Here is a 26,931-nt window from a genome sequence, read left to right on the forward strand (position 1 = left end):
TGTTCTGTTGTAACAGAGACAGCAGATGTTTGTGCTGGGAACTCTAGTTCATGTTACAGAGGTTCAACATCCTTTGCTTGCTGGCTGCTCAAGTCAGTTTGCTCCTTTCTCTTCTATTCAATCACAGCTTTATGAGATTTTCTGGGTTCTAACCTACTGAGTCAGGTCAGTGGGTTGGTGGTGTCTACAAATACACAGGTTCTAGGGATGCTCGGCCTTTGTTTCTGCCCTTCATTATCTCTTCTTGGAAATGTGTTCCTGCAGCTCTTCTGTTGAACAGCTCCTACTCCCATCCAAGTTTCAGAGGTGTTATCTGCTGTGCAGTCACCCTCCACTGGACACCACGCTAGGTTAGGGTCCCTCCTCTGAGCTCCCAACATGCACTATACACATCTTGTTGTTGTCCTTGTACTTTGCTGCTGTGTTGTCTCCTTGATTAGTCTGTGAAGAAGACTGAAATAAAACGAGGCCGGGCACGGTGGCTCAAGCCTGTAATCCCAGCACTTTGGGAGGCTGAGGCGGGCGGATCATGAGATCAAGAGATCGAGACCATGCTGGCCAACATTGTGAAACCCTGTCTCTACTAAAAATACAAAAAAAATTAGTTTACTTTCTTAGTAAACTGGCTTTAACGTTACTGCATTGACTCACCCCAAATTCTTTCTTGTGTGAGTCTAAGAACTTTCTCTTGGGGTCTGGATCAGGACCCCTTGGTGGTAACACTTGGATGCCAGAAAATTCATGTGACTTGCATTATTGTAATACTAATTTTATTGCAGTAGTGTGAAATAAAACCAGTGTTATCACCAAGTTATGCCTGTAGTTTGTTACAGAGCCCTAGGAAACTAATAAATAGGCACAGTATTAAAACTACAGCACTTTTATAGTGCCTGCAATGCCCAAATTTATATTGAGTAAAATTATGTTGAGCTGAACCTAATTGTGTATCACTTGAAAAGACTGTTAAAAGTCCAGCAAGTGTGCATTCCTGTGGAAACTTACTCTTTAACTTTCTTATCTATTACTTCACTCAGTTCTCTATCCAAAGCTTGTGCTCTCCACATCTCCCATCTGTTAGCCCTGTGGTGAAGCAACTTAGAACATAGTTCCAAGAACGGTTCTCTGTCAAAAGTGTGTGAAGGTCCAGATTCAGCCCACTTTATCAATAAGCTCAATCGCCTCCCTTAAGTTCATTTTGCTTCTCAGAGATCATGCCTCTTCACATGAAATGGGGTGGTTGCTGAATGAGCATTTGGGGAGTTCCCCTCCTGAAAACTGCCCTGTGTGCAAGTGACATGCGGAGACTTGCATCTCCCAGGACAGGTTAGGCACTACCTTACTTATCGGGAGGGGGAGCTAAGGTTCCCCAGGGTGCACTGCAACAGGAGGCAGCTGGGAGTCAATGTATTATTGCTTTCTACAATGGAAACCTGCCCATTTTCAGTCCCATGACATTCATTTTCAAGTATCTGTAGACTTCTTAGAAGAAAAATCTCTTGTTTGGGAACCTCAAAGAATAGCTCAGAGAATTCTAAATGAGGAAAGGCTGTGGAAGCCAGAGGACCCAGATTTTAATTTTAGATACGTGGGCCTGGGCCCCAGGCACTTAGCTGAGCTGACAGGCACAGGGTGCAGAAAGAGAGCCTGGGTTTCCTGCCTTCTGGCTCTCTGGACACCCGTTCTGGGATTATCCCAGTGCTAAAGACAGCACAACTTTCCTCTTCTGTTTCTTCTCTTCTTTCTTCCTGATTCTCTTCCTAGGACCACTGTGTCACACTTTTCATAGCGTCCTAAATCACTCCTATTTAACAACATTCAACTTTTAAAATTTTCAAATAGAAAGAAGCATATTTGATCATCATTACATGTATGTATCAGAATATTGTTTGCCATTTAAATATGAGAGTAGTGTAGTTCAACCTACACAGAGCTTTGCTTTTATTTTATTTTTATTTATTTATTTGAGACAGAGTGAGACTCTGTTGTCCAGGCTGGAGTGCAGTGGCACAATCTCCGCTCACTGCAACCTCTGCCTCCTGGAATCCTGTGATTCTCCTGCCTCAGCCTCCCAAGTACCTGAGACAACAGGCATGTGCCATCATGCCTGGCTAATTTTTGTATTTTTAGTAGAGATGGGGTTTCACCATGTTGGCCAGGCTGGTCTCAAACTCCTGCTCAAGTGGTCCTCCTGCCTTGACCTTCCAAAGTGTTGAGATTACAGGTGTGAACCACCATGCCCAGCCTGCTTTTATTTTTGTTAGCATTTTAGAAAACAAAAATAGAAACTTATCCATTTTGTAGCTGAATGTTACCCAAAAAAATCATATTCAAAAGAAATGTCCCACTATAGACGTCAAGCTGATCAACACTGGACACAATTCAGAGGCTCTGATTTCTTCAGGATCACATCAGCAAAACAGAAATCTTTAATACAAATACACACCCACCTTCAGCGGTGCTTGGACAAATGATCAAACATAAACCCTGAGAGAAGGCTGTTGCATGGTGAGGCAGAGGGTTTCATGTAAATGAAACCTATGTGTCAATCAGGCTTTCTATGTCCTTGTCCTTAAATTATTTTGCAGAGTTTAACATTTAGCTATATTTAATGAATATATTTTAATTTCAAAATATATTTTAATAGGGAAAATCTACACCATAAGTTAAAATTAAAATGTATAATTTAAATATATGTGTATATATTTGTATGTGTATGTATACACATATATAACATACACATTCAGAACACATAAACATTCATTTTAAAATGTCTCGAGGAAATTCTAATAATTTAATAACAATGGCAATCTCTGGATTGTGGATTACAGGTGTTTTTAATATTTCCTTCACACTTTTTTTCCCCTCAAAATTTCTTCAATTTTAACATTGATTACTTTTGTTACAAATTTTTCTAAAAAAACGAACAACAACAACAAAAAAACACTGTTTAAAAACAAAACATGTGTAATACAAAGTGTCCAATTAACATTTTAGTGATACGGATTGTTACCAAACCAGGAGGTTCTGCCTGCTTCCCAAGTCTTGACTATTAGTCACAGAATTTATTACCTTGAGCCAATCATGAAATGCTCATATTCTCTTTCCTTCTATGTTAGATGGAGATTAAAAAGTATCTGCCTCTGATTTTTGTTGTGAGGATGAAAAGAGATGGTATTTGTAAACTCCCAGCTCAATTCCCAGAGAGGGTCGAAGCACAGTAATTGCTGTCCATTACACCACTCCTATTATTACAAGTCACACCTGGCCACTCAGCAGTGGGCATTCATCTCTTTTGCCTTATTTTGCAGCCAAATTAGTTTCTCTGTTTTTGGAAAAGTGGACTAGGGACGATTTGCATGAGAATCACTTGAAAAGCTCAGTGAAAGTGCATTTACTGAACTGGAATTTCCGTGGCTGGGAAGTCTGCCTTTTTAGCAGGAGTCCCTATGTTAATTACATTTTGAAAATAACCAAGATCCACTGAGAAGCCTAATCCTTGACCAAGTTGTTGAACACTACAGATTACCACAACCATGAAAAGAAAACAGGAACTTTTAAATTATGTTATAGGGCTTTTGAAAAGCGGCTATCATACAACCATTTTGGAAAGATGAAGCATTATGGAAATGCAAGGACGTGGCACCTAATTCCAGGTCACTAGCATTTTCTATACGAAGAACATGGGACTTTGCATCCAGGTGGGCAAACTACTGGGCTTCCTCACTATTCCTTTAGAGAGTTTTCCTGCATTTCTGCTGGAGACACCTCATGGTAGTGTTCCTGACTTAGTGCCTCATGAACAATAGCCACTGTGTCTTATTTCTCATATCCTCTGTGTTGAAAACAGCATCTGGCTCCAGAAAGCACTCGATAAATGTGGTTCTTCGTTGTAGAAACGCCTGAGGCCCAAGGACTCAATGAGGCTAAAGAGGCCGCTGTGTTCCTGCTTCATTACATGATGCAGCTGGCGTCTCTGAAGACCAGTGCTTGAAACAAACAAACAAACAAAAAAATGTGTATGTGCCAATTAACCACTCTCACAATGGTAAGAGTGCTTGCAAAAGTTCTTTTTTTTTTTTTTTTTTTTTTTTTTTTTTTTTTTTTGAGATGGAGTCTCGCTCTGTAACCAGGCAGGAGTGCAGTGGCACGATCTCAGCTCACTGCAACCTCTGCCTCCTGGAGTCAAGGAATTCTTGTGACTCAGTCTCCAGAGTAGCTGGGATTACAGGCTCTCACCGCCACACTCAGCTAATTTTTGTATTTTTAGTAGCGACAGGGTTTCACGATGTAGGCCAGGATGGTCTCGATCTCCTGACCTCATGATCCACCCTCCTCACCCTCCCAAAGTGCTGCAATTACAGGCATGAGCCTCCCCACCCGGCCACACATCCAGATTTTAGAATAATGGTTACCTAAAGGTTTGGTTTTGTGGAAATATATTTCATGGTAAATTAAGGATCATATGCTGTTTCTACGCCCATGTAATGATTGCCTCTTACCATGTCCTTCTGCATTTGAGAAAAAAGCTGTAAGCTATCAAGAGATTTCCAGAGAAAAATGAAAAAGCTCACCTTGTTTTTTTTTTTGTTGTTGTTGTTGTTTTTGTTGTTGTTGTTGTTGTTGTTTGTCTTTTTCTTTTTGGGTTAGGCATTTAAGAATAACCAGCCTGGCTAGCTGCTCCAATACACATGATTGCATTGAATCCTCACTGCTCTAGGAGTAGGCACTATTATTCCCATTTCACTGAGGAAGCTCAGAGAGACTACAGTATTCACCTAGGGGTCACATATTTCTCTGGCCAGACTGGAATCAAGCTTTTTAACTTCCTGAATCAGGGCTTCCCATTGATTTTGAATTTTGTTTGTTTGTTTGCTTGTTTACCTTTTCTTTCTGTTTTTGAGTTTTAAGAGAGAAAATGCCCCTGGCAGCCCCTAAAGAAAACCTTTGACAATTAATTCTTGCTTCAGTGAAACATTATCAAGATCATTAACAAGTTTTCTTTTTTCTCTCTCCTGAAAATTAACCTAGCTGCAAATTTGCATTACTCACCAGAATACTATTTCCTCCCCAAAGGAGACCAGTTGGTCTTTTAAATTTTTATTCACATAGGTATCCCCCTCCAGTGAATTTCTTTTTGCTTCTCCCCACGAAGTGGGGTGGTTAAGTGTGAGTGCGGATCCTGCACCCTTACCAGTGATATTGCAGTACACCTGCAGAGGTCCCAGTGGCCCGCTGCCGTCCGAGTCAATGTAGAAGAAGCCAGCTGTGTTCCCCTGGTGCCTGTACACCTCACAGGATTGCTCGTAGATGGCTGAAAAGACAAAGGCAGCGGAGAAGAAAGTTTGTTTGGCTCTGCATACCGCTTTGCAGGAATCAGTAACTCCTCCTTAGATTTACTTTATGTGTATTCATTTCCCTTGTTTGATATCCTCGACTCATTCCTCAAGCCTTAACACACCAGTGCCCTGGTACTGATGTTTGACACTCAGATTGTCTATTCATCTCTCTCTCTCTCTCTTTTGTGACTTCAGTGGCGCTGTCACAGCTCATGGCACATTGCACAGCCTCAAACTCCCAGGCTCAAGTGATCTCCCACCTCAGCCTCTGGAAAAGCTGGGAATACAGTGTGAGCCAGCACCCTGGCTAATTTTTTAATTTTATTTTTTGTAAAGACAGGGCCTCTCTCACTCTGTTGTCCAGGCTGGTCTCAAACTCCTGGCCTCAAGGGATCCTCCTGCCTCAGTCTCCAGGCTGCTGGGATTATAGGCATGATCCACCAGGCCCAGTCTTATTTTCCATGTATTTTACTTCATTCACTCTTTTAAAATCAGTGCAGAGGTAACGCCTCTCAAAATGTGGCCCCTCACCTCTTACATGGCCCTCCGAGTTGCATATCTCTATGACATTCCTCCTTGCTCTCACTGTATACTGAGCTTGGATCATCCATATGCTATTCTGGATGATCCTTGCTCTCACTGTATACTGAGCTTGCATCATCCATATACTACCTTGGATCATCCATATACTATTCTCTTTCAATGGGTTACAGAACCTGTAAGAGCAGTGGTCATGTGTCATTTCATGTCATGCCCCAGCATCTAGCAGAGTATGACAATCACAGCAGGGGCTGAGCAAATGTTTGACTCATGAATTAAAAAAAAAAAACAAAAAAAAAACAAAAAAAAACTGCTTACATACAATGTGGCTTATTACTAATAATGTTAAAAGGGACTGCCTTATTTTTATGTACCCAGGACTCAGTATAGTACATAACTCATAGTAAGTGCACAGTGAAGTTCAGTTTATTTTGACTTAACAAGCATTTACTGAGTTCCTAGTACATGTCAACAGATGTGGTTGCCACCAGAGGTTGAAACCATGGAGGAGGCAGTCAGTCTCTACCCCAAAAAGCCCACAGCTTGGTTGGCAGCCAAAAATGTCTGCATGCTCAGATACAGGCAGTGTGTTCAGGTGTCCTGAGACAGGGAGCTTTGACCAATCTGCAGGTTTGGGAAATATGTACATTTTATTAAGCTAACATGAATAAATGTGTTGGGGTACAAAGGAGACATCTGCTGTCTCATACATGAGAATATAGAATGTTGTCTGATGCTTCAGACAAAATGCTGTAGCTCAGCGCAGCAGGCCCATCTCCAATCATGTCACCCTGTGATGCTTTAAACATTTCAGTGGCTCCCAACAGCTTTCAATATATAGTACAAACTCCTCACCTGAGCCAACTCCTACCCCTTGTGACTAATGCCCCATCCCAGGAAGAGGAAGCTGCAGTTTGTCATGATCAAATGTGAGGGATGCCTCAAATAATTCATTACCAGGAAAGTTATGAAGCCTGAGAGGGTCTGATTTGTTATAAATTAGAGTGATCTCAAGGTTATCCTTGTCCTCATGGCATTCTCTCTTGCGCTTCTGCACACTTTCTGCAGCAGGAGGTATGTGGGAGTGTCACAGCATGTGCCTCACATTGTGAGCATAATGCATGGATTATTTTTGTTTGCCTGGACCTGATAATACCCTTGGGTGTTTGTCACAAAGGTGAAAATCAGTTCTTATCTGTGCTGGCCTCCCAACTGCTCCCATCTTCCCAGGATGACAGCCATGTGGAAAGAGCTGCTGTTGTCCCACAAAAGCAAAACACCCCCCTCAGCATGTGAGCGGTTCCATGGTGATTAAGAACATAAACCTGGGATCAGAATGGCTGGTTTTGCCCGGCGGGGCTACCACTTACTCCCTGTGGAAACGTGGACAAGCTACTCCCCCTGTGCCAGGCAGTCTCTAAGGTGATTCCCGTGATGGACAGATACTTCCTGGGATTTATGTTCTGCTGATAAATTCATGTCCTCCCTCCAAGTGGGCTGGATTTGCTGGCTTGCTCAAGCAGAATATGATAGTGTGGTCGATATCATTTCCAAGATTAGGTCTTGGGTGCTCTTAGATCACTCGCTGTGGTAGGAGCCAATTCCCATGTCACAAGGCAGGCCCTGCAAGAGGCCCACTGGAGTGAGCCTGGAAGTTTCTGCAGCATGCCCTGTGAATGAACACCAAAGCAGATCCCCACATCAAACCTTAAAACGAAAGCATCCCTGTGGACGTCTTCGTTGAGGCTGCATGAGAGATTGAGCCAGAGCCACCCAGCTAAGCTGCTTACAGACCCAGAGAAACTATGAGATAACAATGTCTGTTGTTTCCAGGTGCTGTTTTTTTGTTTTGTTTTGTTTTTGGTTTTGGTTTTGGTTTTTGTTGAGACAGTCTTGCTCTGTCACCAGGCACCAGGCTGGAGTGCAGTGTCACAATCTCAGCTCACTGCAACCTCCGCCTCCCAGGTTCAAGCAATTCTCCTGCCTCAGCCTCCTGAGTAACTGGGACTACAGGCACGCACCACCATGCCCAGCTAATTTTTGTATTTTTTTTAGTAGAGACGAGGTTTCACTATGTTGGCCAGGACAGTCTCGATCTCTTGACCTCATGATCTGCCCTCGTGATCGGCCTCCCAAAGTGCTGGGATTACAGGCGTGAGCCACTGTGCCAGGCCCAGGTGCTGTTTTTGAATGATTCATTACAATAGGTAGCTAATCAACTCTCAAAGCATAAATTGTCTTATCAGAGTATAGTAACTCTGAAAAGAGCCTTCCTCATACTGTTCTAGTAGGAATTCAAAGACATAATCCATATATGGCTCATAGAAAGTGCGTGATTAATGAGCCTTTATTAGTAATGGTAGTAGTATTTCATGACTTGTTGCCTCTCCTTTTTTTTTTTTTTTTATGAGCTTTTGATACAGTTTGGCTGTGTCCCCACTCAAATTTCATCTTGAATTGTAACTCCTACAATTCCCACGTGTTGTGGGAGGAACCTGGTGGGAGGTGATTGAATTATGGGGCTGGAGCTTTCCTGAACTGTTCTCATGATAGTGAATGAGTCTCATGAGATCCGATGGCTTTAAAAAGGGAGAATTCCTCTGCACAAACTCCCTTTTCTTTGCCTGCCGTCCTCCACTTAAGATGTGACTTGCTCCTCCTTGCCTTCTGCCGTGACTGTGAGACCTCCCCAGCCATGTAGAACTGTGAGTCCAATTAAACCTCTTGCTTTGGTAAACTGCCCGGTCTCAGGTATGTCTACATTAGCAACATGAAACAGGACTGACACACGTTTTGTATACCTGAACTTTCTTTTTCAATTCTCATCATAAACCACAAGACTTGTTATAAAAAACCAGTAGCTCCAACTTCCTTTCTGCACAGAAATAACTTTTCATTCTTAGTTCATGTTTTCTAGTATTGACTAGTATATCTCTAAATAGCATGTCTATACTGCTACTTTTGATTTTTTTTTTCTTTTACAAGTTCTCTATTTATTTGCCACTTGGAAAATGGAACTTAGCCCTTTTTGTCCTCACCATTCTCCAAATAAAAACAACTTTCTATTCCTTCATCCATCCAATATAGTTGTATAATAATTTTAGTTAGATCAATGATTACTCTTTTTGGTGATATGACATTGGAAATGCTATTCATTGATTAACTACATATTATAATGTGACCACTTTTCCTTTTCTGAACAAAATTTAGTTTTCCTTGAAATCTAAAATTGTCATATTTTCTCATTTGCCTAGTTTTCTACATGTAAATTGCTAATTTAACTCCAAGTTCACTAACAACTCTCTGAAATATCCACCAAAATCTTCAGTTAATAATTAAGATAAGAGGATAACTATGGAGAGAGAGGACAAATGTGAGAGAGGACAGACATGAGGGTGGAGCACTTTTGAATATCTTATATTTTTCATTTTGAAACCATAAAGTATTTTAAATAATTTTTTAAAGTTAAATATAATAGAATGGCAATTCTTAAACATTGAAAGAAAATAAAAACAAATGAATTTAACTAGGAATTCTTCAAAGCAATATTGAAATTTAATATTTTCTTTCTAACTTTGTTATTACAGAAACTTTCAAATACATACAAAGAGCACAGAGTAATACAATGAACCTGTTAGCATCACAACCAGCTTCTGCAAGCCCCAGTATTTTGCTAATCTTCCATCATATATATTCTCAGTGCATCATTTCTTTTGCTATAAAAACAAACAAACAAACACCAAAAAAAAAAAACCAAAACAAAACAAGAAAACACACACATAGCCCCAAATTTGACTTAAAATCATGACTATGCCAGGGTTCTTCAGGACAGCCATTTATTCCAGGATTCGCTGGGCAGTTCATGCAACTGCAGTCAGCTGCTGGGTCAGGCTGGATGGCTGGTGGTAAGCTGTAGTGCTTTGCTTCACCCCCATGGCCTCTCCCACTCTAGCAGGAAATAATACATGGTACAGGCTCCCAGAGCAGCAAGAAACCAAGTACTTGTCAGGCCTCTGCTTGCATGATGTTTGCTGATGCCCCATTTCCCAGAGCAAATTGCGGAGCCATCCCAAATTCTCAGAAAAAAAATCCCGAGAAGCTAAATGAAATGAAGCTATAGGATAGACATGGTTTTTATCACTCTTCGACTTCATTGAACAGGTCACACTGCACAGGGATGTGAACATAAAATAAATGTTTACTTTGCTAAGTCATTGGGATCTTAGGGTCATTTACCACCTTAGTTAACCTACTGTTCTTGACATACTCGTTCCTTAAATGCTGGCTCAGTGACTGGGAGACTCTGAAGGCAAAGCCTGGTAACAGCATTGCCATTTATGGACACTGTAAATGAGTTCATAAAATATACGTACTTTGCCCAAAGACAGACCAGCTCGTAGGTGGTTAATCTAATGCTATCATTCCTTCCTGATTTATTAATGGGAAGGCTTCACAAAACGGAAACATCCCTCATCAATTATTTGATTTCCCTAAACTACAAGATTATTTCCCTAGTGTACCCCAAAATGACCAATTAAATATTTTTAGTGTTATTATGACCTTATAGGTTTAAACATATTTGATATTGAAAGAGTAGTTTGATTAGTAGGATGCATCCTACCAAAAAAAGTAAAAGTATGAAAATACATTTAATAACCTCATTTTAAACAATATTGCTATTATATAATGAAACTATTAAACATAGCAAGAAAAAGCTAGTAATTATCAATAGAAACTGAATTATTTCCCAATACAGATAAAACATAAAACGTAAAAATTATATAAAATTCTGCAATCTATCTCAGAGTTGGTAATGAGTTTAAGCTCATAATTTAATGCTTTTTTAAAAAGATGCATTTTCACATTTAGACCACTGAAAGTGGGAGAATTAACCTAACACACAGATAGTGGTCTCTAAATAAAATTTCTCACATAAAAGGAACGAATATTTTACTGAATCCGTTTCTGGACCATGAAAAGTACACAATGAAATTGGAATGTCTTGTTTTGCCTAAAAACAAGAATTTTATTAAAGACTGAAATCATCTCAAAATGGTCCAGGAGTTGATTTGATGAGGCATTTTCGGCATAAAATAGAATAGTCAGTTTGATTGTTAAATATATAAAATTTATTAGTTTCTATCAATCAGTCAATCAATTTATGTGTATTTTTATCTATCTATCTATCTATCTATCTATCTATCTATCTGTCTATTTATCATCTATCTTGTCTCTCTACTTACATCATCGGTCACCTCTGAAGGTTAATAGAGAATTAAGTTATGTTCTGAATATTAGAAAGAATAGAGATCATATCGTGCCTTTCTTGTATAAATTCATTTAAATACAACTTGATAGTCCATAAAAAAACTTTAGAGAATAAACAAAGCCAAAATCTGCAAAAGAATAATAGAATTTGAAAATCATCCTTTAGTAATGCCGAGTGAGATAAAGGATTAAACGATAATTGTTAAGGAGTGCTAAACCACTAGGTGAAACATTAATGGGTTATTTTAGTAGATGGATTCAATTAACAACACCTGAGCTCATGGGTCAATCTTAATGTCACTAAAAGTGATTATGCGGGTGCCTCTAATGTGGCACAATGAGACATACATAGCACCATCTAAAGCATATTCCTGCCAAAAAAATTGAAGCTGAATGTATTCAAGCCCCAAGATTTTAACATCAATTTACAGAGAGAGGCCAATATGCCTAGCCATACTACGAGAATGCAATTAGTTGAATTCAGAATATGGGAATGTTTGACTAAGTTTCTTCAACAAAAATGGCAAAAATGGAGTTGGGTGCAAAAGATATGACAGTCAGTCAAACACAATGCCTAGATCTCGTTTAAACACTAATTCAAACACATTAAAGAAAAGAAGATGGAAGGAAGGAAGGAAGGAAGGAAAGAAGGAAGGAAGGAAGGAAGGCAGGCAGGAAGGAAGGAAGAAGGGAGGGAAGGAAGGAAGGGAGGGAGGGAGGGAAGGAGTTTTAAGACAACCAAAAAAATTATAGATCACATTTTATGACAGATTATACAGAGTATTTTTAATTTTGATTGATATATAATGGCAATGTGATTATGTTTTAAAGACAACTTATCCTGTGTTAGAGAGTTGTTCACTATAAATGCTGTAATTGCAGTGAAATGATATGTCCACAATTTGTTTTCAAAATGCTCCATCATCTGTGCACAGTGGCTCACACCTGTTACTCCAGTATTTTGGGAGGCTGAGGGGGGACAATCACTTGAGCCTGAGAGCTCAAGAGCAGCCTGAGCAACTTAGTTAGATCCCTGTTTCTACAAAAAAAAAATGTAAAAATTAGCTGGGTGTGGTGGCTTGTGCCTGTAGTCTCAGCTACTCACGAGGTTGAAGCAGAAGGATTGCTTGAGCCCAAGAGTTTGAGGCTGCAGTGAGCTATGATTATGCCACCGCACTCTGCCTGGGTGACAGAGCAAGATCTTGTCTCAACTTAATCAATCAATCAATCAATCAATAAAATGTTGCATCAAAAAATGAGGAGGGGATAGTAGAAATAAAAATGGGAGAATATTGATAACTGTTGAGCCTGAGTGAGGATACATGTGGGCCAATTTGTCATTTTCATACATTTGAAAATGTCTTTGAAAAGTAAAAGTATCTCTGGATTCTTCTGACTTGCTGTAATATGGGGAACTGAGCTACCCATCCGGTTACAGTTGTCTCCCCAAAGGATCTCCTCACTCTCATGCTGGACATCCCTTTTAAAACTGGCCTTTTTCAGTAAACATAATTCCCTTGAAATCCATTCAAGCTTTTTGATGTATCAGTTGTCAATTCTAATTTTATTGCTGAGTAGTATTTCATAACATAGACATACTACAGTTAATGATTAATCCATTGAAGAACATTTGGTTTGTTTCTGTTTTAAGCTATTTCAGTTGTAGCATTTTAAAATTCTACAAGGTTTGTTTTTCTTCCTTTAAATATTATTTTTAGTAACACATGATGTTTGACTCATTGATGCAATATTTCATTAATGTCTCTGAGAATATTTGTTATATTACAGTGTCTTTGATTCTTCCTTCACTCCATATAGTCTGTTCCCTTTAAGCTGTGCTTGTTTGGTTAGTTGCATTACTTGTTGTGTGTTTTGGTTTTTCTCTATCTTATATTTCATGTGATATTGCTTTCTGGGGTGTTCTCTCATATTTGACAGTGGTCCTTGAAATACTAGTTGGTATTTCTAAACAAATGTCTGTGGTTTGCCTTCCAAGGACTTTAACGTAGGCTTACCTGGCTGAAGAATTTTGTGAGAAATGATCGTGTTAATGTCTTTTGTCTTTCTCTTGGTCTTATTAGTGACTATGATTTAGAGGATGTATGCTTGGCTGCTGAATATCTGCGAGCTGAAGAGAAGAAGTCCAGTTCTTAGCATTCTCTCTATATCAATGTTTCCATATGGCACCCCAGTTTCAGTGTGGCACAACGTCCTTCCACCACATGTTTTCTCACAGTTTTAGGAATTCTATTTTCTCCAAAAAAAAATCCCAGTCTTCTCTCTCAGCAGTGAAGGTGCAATCACCAAGTGCCCACAACTGGAAAGAGGAATGATAATCTAGGTACTTCTTACACAGATATAGATTTACTCTTCCTGTATTATTAATCTCGCCTTCACCTTCACTTGCAAAGGTGGCTGATGACTCCTATTTCTGTGCCTTTGGGGGATTTCATAATGTGAATTTGTTTGTTTCTTAGATGTCACTACATCTAAATTAAGATTCAGCATTTTAACTCTGTTAATCTGTTACCTGTTACTATTCATCTACTCACTTTCTGGTTTCAACATTTTCTTGCTCTTTTCACCTGCGTTTTTTGCTTGTTTTCTCTCTCTCTCTCTCTCTCTCTCTCTCTCTCTCTCTCTCTCTCGTCTCTTCTCTCCTGTCCTCCACTCTCCCTCTCTCTTTTTCTCTCACTTGCTATCTCTCTCCCCTTCTCTCCTCCTCTCTCCTTCTCTTTCTCCTTTCTCTCTCAATTGATATCTCCTGTCTATCTATTTATCTCTATCAGTGTGTGTGTGTGTGTGTGTGTGTGTGTGCGCATGCATGTGTGTGTGTTGTTGTCACTGTTTTTGAGGGGGTATTTGTGTGTGCCCCTGTATTTGTCTTCTTTTGTCATGCCATTGTGGTGGATTCATTCGAGTTGTGTCAATTTAAGCCAAAGCGGAACTACATTTACCAGAATTCCTTTCCTTGCATAGTTTCTGGTCAGCATGTCCCACAACAGATATTTTACATGAGATGTGGCAGGTGCAAGAGCATAGCACAGACACTGATTCCATCCATGTTAGGTCAGTGAAGGGCATGAGATGCTGCCATACATCACACACATCATTCCTCATCTTCTGATACATCTTACTAGTGTGTGGAAGCCACACCAGCCACTACTCCAGATGGGTTACTTAACTCCTTCAGCTTCCCTAATTTCTAGCCAGGTGAATTTTTAGTCTCCTATGAGTATCCCATCACTGAAGTTGCTGTTTTGGAAATGGCAAAAGGCAAAGTGTTCCCCTGATTAGTCGTTGTCTTACAGAACCATTAAAAAAAAAAAAAATCATTGCCGGGCGCGGTGGCTCACGCCTGTAATCCCAGCACTTTGGGAGGCCGAGGCGGGTGGATCACGAGGTCAAGAGATCGAGACCATCCTGGTCAACATAGTGAAACCCCGTCTCTACTAAAAATACAAAAAATTAGCTGGGCATGGTGGTGCGTGCCTGTAATCCCAGCTACTCAGGAGGCTGAGGCAGGAGAATTGCCTGAACCCAGGAGGCAGAGGTTGCGGTGAGCCGAGATCGGGCCATTGCACTCCAGCCTGGGTAACAAGAGCAAAACTCTGTCTCAAAAAAAAAAAAAAAATCATTTACTATTCTTCATGAGGAGTGTAAGGAAGCAAAGTTAAACACACATGTGCAATTCACCAACTGTTTCAGAAGGTACAAACGTACCCTTTTGTTTATTAAATTATTCGTCTACACTGCTTGCCTGACAAATTATGGAACAAATACTCCACACATATTTATTGAGAATGCACTTGTTTTTCACTAACTCACTCTAAGGTAAGCTCTGAGAAAACTACATGAAGAAAAAACACAGTTCTAAATCTCAAGTAATTCAGGGTCTTAAACTTACCAAAATTTAAATTGGTAGACATAAAATTTAAATTGACCTGTTCCTATTAAAAAAAAATAGAACAAATTTAAAGAGCTTCCCCTACCCATGAGTTTGAGGCTGCAATGAGCCTCGTTTTTACCACTGCATTCCAGCCTTGGTCACAAAGTGAGATTCCATCTTCAAAAAAAAACAAAAACAAAAACAAAACTCCCTTAGACAATAGAGTGAGATTAAATAGTTTCTCAAATGAAACTTTTAAAGAACAAATCATCTCACTGGTACTTCTACTACTCCAAGTAATAGAAAAAGAAAGATATCTTTGTATCTTCCACATTCATTATATAATGTAAATGCAAAGCTGATCCTTAACATGACAATCATCATAAAGAAAGAAAAACAAAATTATGGAATCACTCATGGATGTCAATCACAAAATTTTAAATAGAGTATCAACAAACAGAATCAAATAACATATTTTAAAGTTACACAATGGCCAAGTGAAAGTTTAATCCAAAAATTCAAGAGAGGTTCAATATTTAATAATTTCTTTAAATATTTAAATAAATAATTCACAACTATTGATAGTTGCTGATAAAGCAACTCAGATCAGTAGGAAAAGAAAAAAAGAAAACACATGTGGTATTGAGATAATGTGGAAACTATATGGAAAAAGATGAAATTAAATATTACACCCACTGCTCATACCACAGACCAGGATCAAATTATGATTGAATCAGAAATTTAAATATTAAGGAATAAAATACATGCACATATGAGAGAAAAACAAGATTGAATTTCTATGTAAATTAGAAGCAGCAAAAATATTATTAACAATGATTTAAAATCCAGAAGGAATAAAATAGAATACAGGTAGATTTCCTAATATTCAACATAAATTTTAAAAATATATAAATATTTTTGAATGGCAAAAGATATAATAAACAAAAAAAGGGCCAATGGATAACAAACTGGGAAAAATTACAATTTACATCACAAAACACTAACATTTCTAATGTATATTTACAAGTTAAAAATAAAGACAAAATAGGTAACAACATGTAGGGATATATGCTGATGATATGAGTGGATATTCATAGAAAAATAAGCGCAAATAAATCTAAAACACATTAAAGATGTCTGACCTTACTGATAGAAAATTAAGTGCTAATGAAAATGAGAATATTAGTTATATTATAGGGGAAAGGCCTCTACCCTATCAGGCTTAGCAATCTTTTGGATCATTGTTAATTTGATATGCATCAGTTTAAAAAATTGCATCTCAATGTCATTTTCATTAGCATTTATTTTTTATGAGCAAGGTTAGATATCTTTTCATGTGCTTTAGATTTATTTGCATTTATTTTTATTTTTATTTATTTATTTTTTTCTTGAGATGGAGTTTTGCTCTTGTTGCCCAGGCTGAAGTGCAATGGTGCAATCTTGGCTCACTGCAACCTCTGCTTCCCAAGTTCAAGCAATTCTCCTGCCTCAGTCCCATGAGTAGCTGGGATTACAGCCAGCCACCACCACACTCAGCTAATTTTTGTATTTTTAGTGGAGATGGGGCTTCACCATATTGATCAGGCTGGACTCAAACTCCTGACCTCATGATCCACCCGCTTCAGCCTCAGACGAAATAAATTTGCGCCTAGCCAAATTTATTTTTCTATGAGTATACTGTTTACACTCACACAGTGTAGTTCAGCTTTCAAAAGGAATAAGCATCCCCACATGTAATGCTACAAGCTGAGCTTCAAAATATATGGTTGTGAGAGAAAAGAAAAGTAGAGACAAAGTATGTAGAATATGCTAATGCTTATCTTATAAATGGGGTATGAACTTATTCACATTTGCTCATTTTTTTAAAGAAAACAGCATTTTTATAAAGGTTATTTATAGTGAATGGAAAGGAAGAGGAAGAAGGAATAAGAATAAAAGCAAGACTTACTGAAAGAAGCTTTATTTTGTAGGTTTTAGTTTAGAACTATGTAAAACCAACATAAACAAGCATTTTTTTGGAACTTGCAGCAGTCACGGATCCAAGATGGCCGAATAGGAACAGCTCTGGAGTGCAGCTCCAAACAAGAACAATGTAGAGGTTGCTGCAGATGATCCCCAGGCAAGCAGGGTCTGGAGTGGACCTCAAGCAGTCCTACAGCAGAGGAGTCTGACTGTTAGAAGGAAAACTAAAAAACTGAAAGAAATAACTTCATCATCAACAAAAAGGACGTCCACTCAGAGACCTCATCAGAAAGTCACCAACTACAAAGACCACAGGGAGATAAATCCACAAATATGGGATGAAACCAGCACAAAAAGGGTGAAAACACCCAGAACCAGAACACCTCTCCTTCTCCAAAGGATAACAACTGCTCACCAGCAAGAAACCAAAGCTGGGTGGAGAATGTATCTGATGAATTCACAGAAACAGTCTTCAGAAAATAGGTAATAACAAACTTCTCTGAGCTAAAATAACATGTCCTAACCCAATGCAAAAAACTAAGATCCTTGAAAACAGGTTTGACTAATGCTAACAAGAATAAACGGCTCAGAGAAGAATACAAATAACTTGATGGAGCTGAAAAACAACATGAGAGTTGTGTGAAGCATACACAAATTTCAGTAGCCAAATCAACTAAGCAGAAGAAAGGATACCAGAGACTGAAGATCAGCTCAATGAAAGAAAACGAGAAGGCAAGATAAGAGAAAAAAGAGTGAAAAGAAATGAACAAAGCCTCCAAGAAATACAGGATTTTGTGAAAAGACCTAATCTACATTTGATAGGTGTACCTGAATGTGACAGAGAGAATGAATCCAAGCTGGAAAACACTCTTGAGGATATTATCCAGGATAACTTCCCCAACCTAGCAAGGCAGGTCAACATTCAAGTCCAGGAAATACAGAGAACACCACAAGGATCTTCCTCAAGAAGATCAACCCCAAGGCACATAATCATCAGATTCACCAGGGTTGAAATGAAGGAAAAAATGCTAAGGACATTCAGAGAGAAATATTGGGTTACCCACAAGGGGAAGCCCATCAGACACAGCGGATCTCTGGGCAGAAATCCTGCAAGCCAGAAGAGAGTGAGGGCCAATATTCAACAGCCTTAAAGAAAAGAACTTTTAACCTAGAATTTCATATCCAGCCAAACTAAGTTTCATAAGTGAAAGAGAAATAAAATCCTTCACAGAAAAGCAGTTGCTGAGAGATTTCGTCACCATCAGGCCTGCCTTACAAGAGCTCCTGAAAGAATTGCTAAACGTTGAAAGGAACAACTAGCACCAGCCACTCCAAAAACATACCAAATGGTAAAAAGCATCAAAACAATGAAGAAACTGTGTCAACTAATGAGCAAAACAACCAGTTAGCATCAAAATGACAGGATCAAATTCACACATAAAAATATTTACCTTAAATACAAACAGGCTAAGTGCCCCAATCAAAAGATACAGACTGTCAAATTGGATAAAAAGTCAAAACCCATTGGTGTGCTGTATCCAGGAAGCCCATCTCACATGCAAGGATACACATAGGCTGGAAATAAAGGGATGGAGGAAGATTTACTAAGCAAATGGAGAGAAAAAAAAAAAAACAGGAGTTGCAATCCTAGTCTCTGATAAAATGGACTTTAAACCAACAAAGATCAAAAGAGACAAAGAAGGGCATTACATAATGGTAAAACGATGAATGCAACAAGAAGAGCTAACGATCCTAAATATATATGCACCCAATACAGGAGCACCCAGATACATAAGGCAAGTTCTTAATGACCTACACAGAGACTTAGACTCCCACACAATAATAGTGGGAGACTTTAACACTCCACTGTCAATATTAGGCAGATCGAAGAGACAGAAAATTAACAAGGATATCCAGGATTTGAACTCAGATCTGGACCAAACAAACCTAATAGACGTATATAGAACTTTCCACCCCAAATCCACAGAATAAACATTCTTCTCAGCACCACATCACACCTATTCTAAAATTGACCACATAATTGGAAGTAAATCACTCCTCAGCAAATGCAAAAGAATGGAAATCAAAGCAAACAGTCTCTCAGACCACAGTGCAATCAAATTAGACCTTGGGATTAAGAAATTAACTCAGAACCACTCAACTTCATGGAAACTGCACAATTGGCTCTTGAATGTTGACTGTATAAAAAATGAAATGAAGGCAGAAATAAAGATGTTCTTTGAAACCAATGAGAATGAACACACAATGTACCAGAATCTCTGGTACACATTTAAAGCAGTGTCTAGAGGGAAATTTATAACAATAAATGCCCAAATGAGAAGCAAGGAAAGATCTAAAATTGATACCCTATCATCAAAATTGAAAGAGCTAGAGGAGCAAGATTTAAAAAAATCTCAAAAGCTAGCAGAAAAGAAACAACTAAGTCAGAGCAGAACTGAAGGAGATAGAGACACAAAAAAACACTTCAAAAAATCAATAAATCCAGGAGCTGGTTTTTTGAAAAGACCAACAAAATAAACAGACCGCTAGCCAGATTAATAAAAAAGAAAAGAGAGAAGAATCAATTGGATGCAATAAAAAATGATAAAGGGAATATCACCAATGATGCCAAAGAAATACAAACTACCATCAGACATTACTACAAACAACTCTGTGCACCTAAACCAGTAAACATGGAAGAAATGGATAAACTCCTGGACAATTGCACCCTCCCAAGCCCAAACCAGGAAGAAGTCAAAACCCTGAATAGGCCAATAACAAGGGCTGAAGTTGAGGCAGCAATTAATAGCCTACCAACCAAAGAAAGCTCAGGTCCAGATGGATTCACAGCCAAATTCTACCAGACATTGGCTGGCATCACTTCTTCTGAAACTACCTCAAACAATCCAAAAAGAGGGAATCCTTCCCAAATCATATGCTGATACCAAAACCCAGCAGAGACTCAACAAAAAAAGGAAACTTCAGGCCAAAATCCATGATAAATATAGACGCTAAAATCTTCAAAAAAATAGTGGCAAACTGATTGCAACAGCATATCAAAAAGCTTATCCATCACAATTAAGTAGGCTTCATCCAGGATATGCAAGGCTGGTTCAACATCTGCAAGTCTATAACCATAAACCACCACATAAATAGAATCAAAGACAAAAAACAAATGGTTATCTCAAAAGATGCAGAGAAGGCCTTTGACAAAATTCAACAGCCCTTTATGCTAAAAACTCTCGATAAACTAGGTATCGATGGAACATATCTCAAAATAATAAAAGCTATTTATGACAAACCCATAGCCAATATCATACTAAATGGGCAAAAACTGGAAGCATTCCAATTGAAATCTGGCACAGCCAAGGATGCCCTCTCTCACCACTCCTGTTCAATATAGTATTAGAAGTTCTAGCCAGAGCAATCAGGCAAGAAAAAGAAATAAAGAGTATTCAACTAGGAAAAGAGGAAGTAAAATTGTCTCTATTTGCAGATGACATGATTGTATATGTAGAAGAACCCATTGTCTCAGCCCAAAAGCTTCTTAAACTGATAAGCAATTTCAGCAAAGTCTCAGGATACAAAATGTGCAGAAATCACAAGCATTCTGATACATCAATAACAGACTTAAAGAGAGCCAAATCAAGAACAAACTGCTATTCACGATTGCTACAAAGAATAAAATACCCAGGAATACAACTAACAAAGGATGTGAAGAAACTCTTCAAGGAGAACTACAAACCACTGCTTAAGAAAATAAGAGAAGAAACAAACAGATGGAAAAACATTTCATGCTTATGGTTAGGAAGAACCAATATTATGAAAATGGACATACTGCCCAAAGCAATTTATAGATTCAATGCTATCCCCATCAAGCTACCTATGACCCTCTTCACAGAACTGGAAAAAAACACTTCAAACTTCATGGAATCAAAAGAGAGCCCACATAGCCAAGACAATCCTAAGCAAAAATAACAAAGCTGAAGGCATCATGCTACCTGACTTGAAACTATACTACAAGACTACAGTAATCACAACAGCATGGTATTGGTACCAAAACAGAGATATAGACCAGTGGAACAGAACAGAGGCCTCGGAGGCAAGGCCACATATCTACAACCATCTGATCTTTGACAAACTTGACAAAAACAAGAAATGGGGAAAGGATTCCCTGTTTAATAAATGATGTTGGGAAAACTGGCTTGTCATGTGCAGAATGGAGAAACTGGACCCCTTCCTGATACCTTACACTAAAATCAACTCCAGATGGACTAAAGACTTAAACATAAGACCTAACACCATAAAAACTCTAGAAGAAAACCTAGGTAAAACCGTTCAGGACATAGGCGTAGGCAAGGACTTCATGACTAAGACCCCAAAAGCACTGGCTACAAAAGTCAAAATTGACAAATGGGATCTAATTAAACTCCAGAGCTTCTGTACAGCAAAAGAAACAATCATTAGAGTGAACCAGCAACCAATAGAATTAGAAAAAAAATTTGCAATCTACCCATCTGACAAAGGACTAATATCCAGAATCTACAAAGAACTAAAACAGATTTACAAGAAAAAACAAAAACAAAAAAACATTCAAAAGTTGGCAAAGGACATGAACAGACACTTTTCAAAAGAAGACATATACGATGCCAACAAACATATGAAAAAATGCTCATCATCACTGGTCATTAGAGAAATGCACATCAAAACCACATTGACACCATCTCATGCCAGTTAGAATGGCAATCATTAAAAAATCTGGAGACAACAGACGCTGAAGAGGATGTGAGAAATAGGAACACTTCTACACTGTTAGTGGGAGTGAAAATTAGTACAACCATTGTGGAAGACAGGTGGTGATTCCTCGAGAATGTAGAAATAGAAATCCCATTTGACCCAGCAATCCCATTACTGGGTATATATCCAAAGAAGTATAAATTATTCTGTTATAAAGACATATGCACACGTATGTTCATTGCAGCACTGTTTACAATAGCAAAGACCTGGAACCAACCCAAATGCTCATGGATGATAGACTGAATCAGGAAAATATGGCACATATACACCATGGAATACTATCAAGCCATAAAAAATGATGAGTTTGTGTCCTTTGTAGTGACATGGGTGAATCTGGAAACCATCATTCTCAGCAAACTGACACAAGAACAGAAAATCAGATACTGCATGTTCTCACTGATAGGCAGGTGTTGAACAATAAGAACACATGTACACAGGGAGGGGAGCATCACACAGTGGGGTCTGTTGGGGGGGACTATGGGAGGGACAGCTGGGGGTAGGGAGTTGGGGAGGGATAACAGGGGGAAATGGCAGATAGAGGTGACGGGGGGATGGAGGCAGCAAACCACATTGCCATGTATGTGCCTATGTAACAATCCTACATGTTCTGCACACGTACCCCTGAACCTAAAGTGCAATTAATATATATATATATGTATAAACACGTATATATATACATTTTTTAAAAAAGAATAAAGACAAAAAAAAAGAAAAAAAATCAACTTGCCAAAGGTAGATTAATTGGAGAAAAGGCTTACACATTTATTTAAAATGCATACACAGGAGCCTTCAGGATAGAGAACCAAAGATACAGAAGACATTGTTCATTTTTCGCTTAGGTCAAACAAATTATGCATGATTTTGTACAAATATGATTGGACAAGATGAGTATAATCTAATGCTAATAGATCAAGTGAGAAGTCCCAGCAAGCCCTGTCTGTCTGGATTTTTCTTGGCACCTCTGCATGTGTATGTCTACCTTCTGGGTGTGAGGCAGGATCCTCTCTGGAACGGAGGTCTTATGACCTACAATCAAACATGGTATATCAAATAATTTATGGCCAGTTTTTACACAGAAAGATGTGGGGAGAAAGTTAAAGTAATATTTTTAGAATTTTTGGCTGGCTTTGGGGAAAAGGGGTCCTGGCTTCTATGACCTGCCTTGAAGAAAAGAGATTCTAGTTTCTATGATAGTCCTCCGGGGAGAATGGGACTATGAAACAGGAGGGCAGGAGAAGGTCAGAGAAAAACTGTTTCTTCTGAGGCCTCATTTGGGGGTACTGTTTTCTGAGTCCCAACACCCCTCAATCCACTGGTAGAACAGACTTTCCATTTACTTCTGCAGTTTACAGTCAGCAGTTATGAGGCTAACAGGCAGCAATGTGAGTGAAGTGTTGCATATGGGAGTGAAAGGGGAATATACATCACCCAGTCACTTCTCGCAACCTGCCAGACCTGCAGATGACCAGTTTAGTCACCTGTGTACAATCAGTAATAAACGTGACAAAAATATCTGTGACTCCAAAATAGGTGGAAAAATAAAGAGAAAAATAAATAGTATAAAGCAATTAAAAAAACAAGCATTTTCTGAATGGCTTGTAATTACAAAGTTATCATCTTTTATGCAGAGGTAGAGAAGACACCGTAAATGTTCCCCCCAATAAGGTAAGCTTTAAATATGAGTAGGTGTTCACTATACGAGTGCAGGGTGGCTGCTTCTCGGCATAGATCAGCAACGGTGGAACAAATGTGCAACATGCTGACATACATGTAATTTGTATGTTCTCAAAACTAAATGCCAGGCTTCCTTCCTCCAGAAAGCCTTTCCATATCATCAGCCTGAGTTAGGTAGCCTTCCTCTCTCTTTCCACATCGCTATGTATGGAAATCCTTGGATTGACATTTTGATCACTCTTGTTAGACCATGTTTCCAAACTGCAGAGATTTTTGGTAAATCTGAAAGACATACACTTAATTAATATTAGTTGAATGTTCCCATTGTTGGTAAAGGTTGCATGGAGCTAAACGTAAAGATTCTATGGCAATATCCTTATTCTCTGCAATACCTAGTAGAGCTCAAGACAAAGAGATTACCATCCGCTGTATATGAAATGCTTGCTATGTTTTATACAAGTTCTAAGTTAGCATTGAAGGTCATCTTTGGAGAAATCATCACATATTCTGTTGCAAAGAAGATAGGAGTGTGAAGGCAAAGCAAAACAAACATTATCAGTAACATGATTTGTCTCCATTAGGGAAAAAAGTAACTGGTAAACCTATTGTTGCATTTGAAGGCCTAATATTAAGGGTACACACAAAGATATGTGCTCTTCAATGAAAAGGACAATGATAGACATATTAAGCCTCTTCAGAATAGATTTTTATATTAATGTGAAGAGATGTATAATGTAGCTGGACAGAGCAGATGGATCAGTGTTTTCATTTTTGAGGGAAATAGTCTGAATATAGTTCTGGCAGCTAATTTATTGCCTAAGGTACAATTTGAAATGTCCTTGTGATGCCCACTCTCATTAAAGATAATGATAGTATTCAGACAGCAAAATAGTTTTATTTAGACCTCACCTTTTCAAGTACCAAGGTCAGAGCTGTAGTGTTTCTGCACCACCATTTATATTCCTATTGTAAAACTACAGAAATAGACAAGAAACTTAGTATATATTTTTAAGGCCTTAAAAATGTATCAGTCCTACTTCTTCCTTTGCTAAATATTATGCCCCCAGCAATATAATATTTACCACATGATTGCATATTTAGTTACAGATCTTGCACAGCCTTCAGACATCAATAAGATCAAATTAATTCTAGTAATTAAGTAAATGCTTGTGAAGCATTTTGCATTTAGCAGCCATTTATTTAATTAAATTTATCAAACCCCTTGTGCAGTAGGTTTGTGGGACTTTGCCTTGGCCTTATTTAAGTGAAGAAAAGAAAAATAAATATGTTAAAATTAATGGGAGTGCTGAAATTAGTTCAAACAATATGTCAGGGGATTAAATTAGAAAATAGATCTTTTGATGTTCCACTCTGCACATAGCTGGTACAGGCTGAAAATAGACATAGGTGCTGTAACATTTTCATTACCTAAAAGGAGGTTAGTAAAGATGAAACTAGATGGGTGTTTGCTATGGCTTAGGAATGTAGATGAGAGAGGGAGGGTGTGGCTATGACAGGATTGTGTTAGTTTGCTGTCTGCTATAATAGAGTACTTGAGACCTAGTAATTTATAAAAAAAAACCAGAGATTTATTTTTTATGGTTCTAGAGGCTTGCAAGTGCAAGGTCCAGGGGACTGCATCTAGTGAGAACCTTCTTGCTGTATCATCCCATGGCAAAACGTGAAATGGCAGGGAGAGAGAGGGATGCGGGGGGGTGGGGGGAGAGAGAGAGAGAGAGAGAGAGAGGAGGGGGAAAACTCATGTTTTGATGAGGAACTTACGTCCACAGTAACTAACCCACTCCCATAATAACAGCATCAACCCATTCATAAAGTCAGAGCACTCACAGGTTAATCACCTCTTAAAAGTTCCACCTCCCAACACGGTTGCATTAGGCATTAAGTTTTCAACATGTGAACTTTGAGGGACACATTCAAACCACAGCAGGGATAGCAGGAGGAATCCTTGTGATGAAACTATTCTGCATCTTGATTGTGATGGTGATTGCATAAATCTACATGTGGTAAAATTACGTAGATCTAGACACGAGCACAACTGAGTGCATGTAAAATGGTACAATCCGAGTAAGCTCCACATATTGCACCAACGTTAATTTCCTTTTAAGTATTGTACCATAGATACGTAAGATATTAGCATAGGGGAACTGGGGTACATAGGACCTCACAGAGGTTTTTTGTTCAAAGTTTACTGTAAATTTTGTCAAAGTACAAAGTGGAAAAAGGAGGCAGCAGTGTAACTCAGCAATCTCACTTGTAGATCTGTGTTTAAGAGAAATGAAAACATGTACCCAAATAAAGGTTTACATATGAATGTCTATTATTCATAATAGTCAAAAAGTCGGAACAACCCTAAAGTCTACCAACCAATGAATGCACGAACAAATGTGGTATTTTTGTGCCATGAAATATAATCAGGCATTGAAAAGGAATGAGATGTGGTAAAACACAGGTAAATCATGAAAACATGCTAAATAAAAGAATTCAGTCATAGAATAGAATATATTATATGATTCCATTTATGTTAAATGTCCAAATTAGGTAAGTCTATGCAGACAGAAAGTACATTAGTGACTGCAGGGGCCGGGGGTAGGGGAGGGGGATGAGGAATGAATTACTGTTTATCGGATTCCTTTTTGGGCATCGAAATGTTCTGCAATTAAGATAGTGAAGATGACTAGCACAGCCATGTGAGTATGCTAAAAACCACTGACCTGTACACTTTAAATAGATGAAATGTATGGCCTATAATACGTGCCTCAATAACCTGTAAAAAACTTAGAGGATGGGATGTTAGGTTGTAGGACATGTCCCAGAAGATGGTTCAGGCTCCAGGACACACTGTACCAGAGCCTGGCGTCTGCTTGATTTGGCCTGTGGTGTCTGATTAGGGCAACTCACCAGCCAGATGACCTCTGGCTCTGGGAGAAAGGCAAAGAAAGCACTGTGCCTGCCTCCAGCTTCACCACCACCCAAGCCTGCCTCTGTACTTCATTTTCTTCTAAAAACCCACCATACATTTCATTAGAGATAAAATGTAGCAACAGTTGCTACACATAAGTAGAGAACATTGTTGTGATAATATTCCTGTTACATTGACATCATCTTGACCCTCCATGATCTGATATGTTAATCTAGGAGGTTTACAGTAATTATCCTTGATAAGGTTTCTATTTAAAATATAAACACATAGGCAAGCTCAATATAAACTTTCCCAATAATTCACAGCTGAATGGAATCTAACACATCAGCATCACTCTGAACTTTGGAGATAGGCATGCAAATCCTTGGCCCTTGTCCTGACCTACTAAATCAGAACCTCTGGGGGATAGGGCTCTGGAAACTGTTTCATAATATTGTTGGGTCATTCTTTTGCAAGTTAAAATTTCATAAGCATTGAAGATGAAAGGAAGAAAGGAAGAAAGAGAGAAAAAAGAAAAAAAAGAA

The 26,931-nt window shown here is 38.6% G+C and overlaps 1 protein-coding gene across 1 annotated transcript in view; it reads right to left on the reverse strand.

Annotated features, from left to right (window-relative positions):
- CNTNAP5 (contactin associated protein family member 5) overlaps positions 1-26,931 on the reverse strand; it is an 851,907-nt gene that overhangs the window by 290,168 nt on the left and 534,808 nt on the right. Inside the window, exon 12 of the mRNA XM_032260961.1 lies at positions 5,192-5,311. Coding sequence (XP_032116852.1) covers positions 5,192-5,311 — 120 coding nt within the window. The remainder of the gene's footprint in view (positions 1-5,191; positions 5,312-26,931) is intronic.

The sequence above is a fragment of the Sapajus apella genome, unplaced genomic scaffold, assembly GCF_009761245.1.
Source record: "Sapajus apella isolate SASKATOON/1434 unplaced genomic scaffold, GSC_monkey_1.0 scaffold120, whole genome shotgun sequence".
Taxonomy (NCBI): Eukaryota; Metazoa; Chordata; class Mammalia; order Primates; family Cebidae; genus Sapajus; species Sapajus apella.